Source organism: Halyomorpha halys, unplaced genomic scaffold (genome assembly GCF_000696795.3).
Source record: "Halyomorpha halys isolate HHAL.00 unplaced genomic scaffold, Hhal_1.1 Scaffold5.1, whole genome shotgun sequence".
Classification (NCBI taxonomy): domain Eukaryota; kingdom Metazoa; phylum Arthropoda; class Insecta; order Hemiptera; family Pentatomidae; genus Halyomorpha; species Halyomorpha halys.
The window spans coordinates 1,277,800-1,284,836 of record NW_027106871.1 but is presented as its reverse complement, the minus strand read 5'-3'; the positions used below and the strand labels follow the sequence as shown (position 1 = coordinate 1,284,836).

The window sequence follows — 7,037 nt, the reverse complement described above, 5'->3', positions numbered from 1 at the left end:
TACATTAAAAATTAAATCTGTACTATTATAACCCATGAAGAGTCAGGGGTGCAGTATTTTGTAAGGAAATACTGTTACCAAGGGTTGTGCAAGGAGGTGATTTGGTGAAAATCACGCTCGACCACCAGATTTTTACCTAATAAAGGGTACCCACTATATGAGGCTGGGCGGATCCCAAAGGGCTCCTGAACCCTGAGGGCTGACTCACGGCCATAATAATTATAGAAGCCCGGTTCCACTCACACACATATGTATTTGTGTGTGTATATGTATATATAGTAAGGATTAGTAATGCTTGGACAATTTTATCATATAGCGAGACGTTGCCGCTATCTCGTTATCAATCATGACGTGTAATCAACAATCTCTGAAAGGTTACTCGATCCTATAAGTACCGACAGAGGGTCGATTTTGTCAGTACGAAGGCGAAGTTAGCCACAGCTACAATGAAGTACATCGCTGCATTTTTACTCTTTACAGTATCTGTGAGTTAAATATATACATGCTGTCCTTTAATAATTAATACTATTTCAGTATTTGTTGATTATATAAGTTATATTCGTTGTTGGAATATTTTTTATCAAGGATTTCTTTACTAGTGAAAACTTTCAGTATAGTTGCCGTTTTCATAAAAATTAGTTTCGTTCCTAATATAAATTTTGTACGCTTTGATCTATGATTTATTCTATAATCAATAGCAAACAATAGCATTGTTATTATTTCCCAATTTAAGACTTTTTAGTTTTTCCTCATGAAATTAATATATACATACGTAAATGTTTTCTGGTCGATTACAATTTTTTTTTCTTTAAAATATAATGTAATTTCATTAAAATCAGTAGTTGTTACTTATCTATGACTTATGTTATTGATATTTTTTATTATTAAATCATTAGCTTTTTTATTTATTATAATGTTTGTTGGTCTTATTTAATATTGAAAATTATTTATTTACCAAGTAATTAATCGTATCTAACAATGAAGTTACTAATTATTAGTATATACATGAATGATGTTACCCTGGTAAAAGGTCACAGATATAATAGATACATGCATAACTAAATAATTAATAACTTTTATTTTAAACTAAATTATTTTTGAAGATATCGATATTTTGTATCAAATGACAAACGAAAATCTGTTTTGTATTATAATTGTAAATGAAACATTATAAATTATTTACAATCACGCTCCTAAAGATCACAAATCTTTTGTTATATTATTTTTGAACATGTGCCCTACAATTAACCATAAGAGTAATCCTTTAATAACCAGCCACTGTTTTTATTATTCTTTTCTGAGCTAATAAATCAGACAAATAAAAAAATTAACAGATAGATGACTAAATATTTTTTTGAACTTGACATTTTATTAGTTTTCAATCATCGTCGTCAATTAGATATTTTACAACTTAATAATGTTTTCAAACTTTTTTAATTTTTCGTAGAAAATATTTCAATATCTTTGTTCTACTGGACGACAGTATTATTAATCATCCTCGGTATGATTAAAATCTAACCCTTTTGGAACTTCCTGTCATCTTCAGTGTAAACATTTTATTCAATATTTTTTATTATCCAGTCGCGCATTTCACATGTTAGAAATCCATTATAGCACTAATTTGCTGTACTAGTGGTAAATCTGACAATTTTTTATTTTTATTAAAATAAATAAAACAGATTGTAGCATAGACAGGGATGCTTTCTTAAAATCCTCTTGACTTTGGGACAGTCTGTAGGAGCGCTCCAAAGAATATGCCAGTGGATAGTTGTTCTCAAATTTTAAAGAGGGAGGAAAACATTTTTTTTTTTTTATAGTTTCATTATGAAAACGTATTGGACGACAACAAAACCTACAAGTTTGATAAAATAGTTTGATAAATTAAAAAAAAAAATAGAAAATCGTTGACGCGTGTGTTAAATAGTCATAATTAAAAAAAATAATTTTTTTATTTAGAAAAAATCAGGAAATGTTTATTATATATAAATAAGGGATCATAACTCGAAATATTGCGTACATCAAAGTTAACAATTATTATCTTTTTTTTCAATATGTCCTCCTAGGCTATAGAAAATAAAAATTCTTACCATTATGATTGTTGATCAAAGTTTTTTTAAAGTTAGATTCTATGGACAAAACCCTGAGCACACTGACTCTTCATGGAGCTATCCCCTCCATACCTTATTGCTACCGTGTTTTACTTTTCACTATTCCGATATTTTGATTAAGCTATTACGCTCGCGATACAGATGCTAGACAATTTTTATAATAATCTAAAGATATCCCCTCATATAATAATACCAGTTAATTCTACAAGTAATTACGAAAATAAATACCAATCATTATTTTTTCAACTAAAACCGCTTAGTACCACCAAAAAACTGAAAACCTACGCTTAGGATTTTCCACAAAAGAAATTTTTTTTGTGCTCATACATTTACAAAACATTTTTAAAATTACATTAAACCTTAAAATGTCCAATGTATGAAAATAAACAGATTACTGTTAACTCTCTGAATCGAACAACTATAAGCTCTACAGCAACTTAATAATTTAGGACATCTAAGGGGCATTTTATTTAAGAGTGACACATATTAAACTATGATAGCGTCATTTTTCAGAGCATGAAATTGATGATATCAGATAAGAGATGCAGAAATATTAAAAAATATATCCTTCACAGTAGTAAAAATTCCTAGAATTACTCATGATCAATATTTTCATGTGATGATTTTGAACTACAAAAATATTGCCTAGTTTTTTTTTCAACACAATAAATTCAAGATTCCATCTGATTACAGGTCTGCCACGGCTTGAGGCTGCCAAATCGTTCTTGGGCCAAGGAGGTCACACTAAAAGATGATGATACATGCCCGTCCATTTTCTCTTGCAAGGACTGCAATAATGTAAGGGTGTGCCATCCGGACAGTGACGGGACTCTGAAACTCCTTAAAGAATATACGTGCCCAACCAACAGACCTTGGTGTGATGCTGATTCTGGAACTTGTACAGAACTGGAGCCACCTAGGTGTGGTCAGCCAGACGATTTCGTTTGCTTGAAGAACAACCAATATTTCCCTCATACAGACTGCAACAAATTTCACTTCTGTGATGAAAAATACGTAGCTAAATTGTTCGAGTGCAACCCTTCTACGCTAGTATTTAACCCTATCAAACAACGGTGCGATGACCCTCAATCGACACCCTGCGGTACCTTCAACTGCGAAAACAGCCTCGTCAAGAAATCCAAACACAGTCAATTTGTTGATTTCTACGCCTTCTGCAACAATGAAGCAACCAATACCGCTCCGGTCGTGGTGAACATCTGCCCTGAAATGTACGTCCTCAATACCACGAGCCAACTGTGCGAACCAGATTGCACCAGGTACAGCTCTATTAACATCCCGGATGCCGATGATTGCCACTATTATTACCATTGTAATAACATTGTCTTCATGCCAGATGAGCAGTATATGAAAATTGAAAGGAAAAAATGCCCCGAAGGACAGGCCTATGACAGCTCTGTATTCCAGTGTGTCCAAAATGTTGCTGATGCCTGTAATAAGAAGCAAAATATTTACCAAATGTAAAATTTGTATTGCTCTATATCATTTTACCATTTATATTATATAAAACCTAGCATATTGGATCTATTTTTTGTACTATTTAAATATATTTAAATTATTTTAAGTATATAACCTTAAGTTCCATTTTCATTAAATATGTTTGTGTACCCTGTTTAGCTACGATTGCTAATACAAGTTGAAATTTATTTTATTAAAACATTCAAGAGGATTTTAAAAATCCTTAGAGAATTTCCAAAATGTCATTCATTATATTGACAAAAGGCATAGACAAGAACATACAAAAGATATTTTACTACATTATTTATTAAACTGTAGTGTTGAATAATTTCACCATGGATTTATTTCATATTTTGAAAATATAAATGAATAGGCAAAAATTCTTTCCTATATGAATTCTTCTAAAGAAAATACTAAAAAGTTCTTACAGCTGTAGTAACCTCCAATGTACGTTGTAAATCATGAGGGGGAGGCAGCAGCAGAAATCTACTGAGACTGTAACTGCTGGTCCTCCATATTTGTCCCCAACTGACTGAAATTCTGCTACAGTCTTATAACTTAAGGTTTGGTACAGAAGTGAGAGCATAGGGAAAAATGCATCATACCCGAAATTTGATTTTTTTAGAAATTACTTTTATACAATAACAATAGGGTTTTTACAAATAATTCATTCTTTTTGTATTTTAGATCAACCACTAAGGAAATAAGAGATTTACAAGTTTCAGAATAGTTTGTGCTTTATTATTTCTTTTACACTAAGTTGGCGCTTGAGTGGAAAAAGAACGCATGCGATGTAGTGACTTTGAACGCCTTCCAGTCTCATTTATACAGCACTCCTGTTTAGTTTTTGTAGTATTCAATGGAAAATAATTTTGAGAGGTTTAGATTCTGTCGGATGAGAATCCTTATGTTATGATGGAGTAATTTATCTTTAATTGTTTAAAATAAGGAGACAAGGCTATCTTCACTTTTAACCTAGGAAATATCATCCTGACTAAAATTCGCTGGAAGGAAAATTTATTTATAGAATTTGTTCATGAGAAGTATAGAGTTTCTTCATTTTCCCTATTGTTAAAAAACCTTAAGTGGTATTTCACCTTCACAATTACGTTTCATATATTAAAAAAATATTTTAGGCAATACTTTTTTTTTTAATAATAATCTTTATTTATTCTGGAATTGATCCCTTTAGAATAATATACAGGCGTCAAAATTAGGCTTTAGAGCCTTAGTGTAAAGATGAAATTACAAAATGTCATAAAATAAAATAAAACAATGAATTAGAAAAGATAAAAATAAACAACAATAATTAACAGAATATATAAAATAATGATAGGTTAAATAAAATGTACATATTTATAATAATAAACGAAAATCTGAGACAAAAATATATAATGCTTTTTTGTTATTCTTCCGGAATTGGGTGGACAGAAGGTAGTCGAAGATAAGGGATTTTAAGATTGGTAGGGTATTAGAACTACGAATAAAGGAGGGAATAGAATTCCATAGGGGAGAGGAACGGATGAGGAAAGATCTACAAAACATAAGTATTTTAGGTATCAGGAGTTCGGTACTCATGGGTGTAGGCAAGATTTCACGAAGGGGGGAGCAGACCTCAGCCCATTACACACATACACACTCGCAGGTTAAAACTCGATGTGGGCACGTGGTATAGCCGCAAGGTGAATTTTTACGTAACCCAATTGTTGATAGGACATGGACGCTTTAGGGGATACCAATACCGATTCAAATTGGTCAACACCGCAGAATGCCTTGGATGTTAAATTGCTGAGGAAACAGCGGAGCATTTGTATTGAGGCAGAAAGAAGAGAATTGGACAGAGTGTGTGGAGGGCGCATCACACCAGAAAATGTGGTAAGCTATATGCTGCGCTCAGACCAGCATTGGGACGCACTAAAGATTTTCACCACAGTCGTCCTTAAGAGGCTGAGAGCGGGAGAGAGATCCAGAAGACGCGAGTAACATGGAAATGTGAAAACCATGTGAAGAATATAAGGTGGCACTCAGCCATTTCACTCCATGAAGTAATGCCTAGCGGCGGTCCCGTGGAGAGGAATGAGCAGGTGTAGGGCGGTAGTTTTAGTGGGTAAAAATCCCACACACGGATAGGCACGGGCCTATACGTTTTTTTAAAAGATTTCCACCGACCCTTGCAGAAAAGAAAAGCTCAAATATATAAATAAATAAAAGGTAAAGGAAAGATATGTAATTTCGCATTCCAAGAAATACCCATTAATAAATTTTAAATTCCATTTTATTGCTACTTCATAATTTGAATTTTTTTTAGCTATAATCATAATATATTATTGAAAATCGAGCATAAACTTAATTATTGTACAGAAATACATACAATGCACACAATATATACAAAAGGATAAGAGGAGATAAAGAGGTTTGCTTGGAGAGTATCAGCCTTCTGGGATTGGTGGTAAAAATATTAATCACCTCTCCTACGATAGTTACCTTCTTTAATTTATTTTGAGCAAACATTCTGATATTATTAAAATGGCAAACTATAATAGGAAGAATGGAATCTAAAAATCGTTCTTTTTTTCATCTCCCCCATTATTTTAAGAGATAAGTATATGACAAATAATTGCGTCTATTGAGTCTTACTTTTTTTACCAAAGAATCGACGTGTATCTTATACCATCAAAGGTGCAGTTGTGATCTTGTGATCCGTCGAAACTCGGAACTCGACAATGTTACCTTCCTAATTACAGAATGTTTCCAGAAATGAATGATATATCAAATAAGTTCACTATTTTTTTTTCCTAGGGCCTAAAAATCCCTGTCTACGCCCATGTCAGAACTTGGTAAGGAAGTCTATGTAAAAACGGTAATACAAGAAACAGTGACGTTTTTTAGATCACGCTCAACCATCAATTATTTTTCCCAATTAAGAGAATACCCACTTTTTGAGACTAGCTGGAACCCGGAGTGCTTCCCAAACCCACGGGTTTGACTCACGAGCGCAGTAACAGAATAGATAATTCTCTACCACAGCCGGATTTGAACATAGTTCCTTGGAGTTAATAGCACAGCATCTTACCAACTCATGTATCAAATAACTCAAGTACTCTTACTAACAAAATAAAGCGGGGGACATGATAGAAACTAAAACTATTTTATTGAAGGAGATGCTCAGAGCTTCGGTCAGGAAGAAAGACAAAATAGTAATCAACATTATATTATTTTTTTGCTGACGTTACGAGCGGTGTCGTAGGTCTTCATCAGGGCTGTTAGGTATGAACAGAGAAGCCCACCGAGTCCCGTCGAGAAGCCCATCTTCTCCACCTTTGGCCAACTGGATTCGGTTTTGCGCCGCGCTAAAGGCAACAAGTCGTCTGGACAGGACGGGATCCCCAGCGTACTACTGAAGATGCTTCCCAGGAAGGGTAAAGCCTTCCTGTTGAACATCTTCAACTCGTG

General features: G+C 33.4%; 1 protein-coding gene across 1 annotated transcript; it reads left to right on the top strand.

Moving 5' to 3' along the window:
• The first annotated feature begins 355 nt into the window (after positions 1 to 355).
• Positions 356 to 3,698, top strand: LOC106692511 (uncharacterized). The gene is made up of 2 exons (XM_014438493.2): positions 356 to 485; positions 2,802 to 3,698. The coding sequence occupies exons 1-2, from the start codon at positions 447 to 449 to the stop codon at positions 3,588 to 3,590; spliced, it is 828 nt and encodes a 275-aa protein (XP_014293979.1). The 5' UTR covers positions 356 to 446; the 3' UTR covers positions 3,591 to 3,698.
• The last annotated feature ends 3,339 nt before the right edge of the window (positions 3,699 to 7,037 follow it).

Bases quoted from the DNA above. Each gene is read 5' to 3' on its own strand.
- LOC106692511 (XM_014438493.2), top strand. From the start codon at position 447: ATGAAGTACATCGCTGCATTTTTACTCTTTACAGTATCT. The intron at 486-2,801 runs GTGAGTTAAATA...ATCTGATTACAG, and splicing joins TTTTACTCTTTACAGTATCT to GTCTGCCACGGCTTGAGGCT.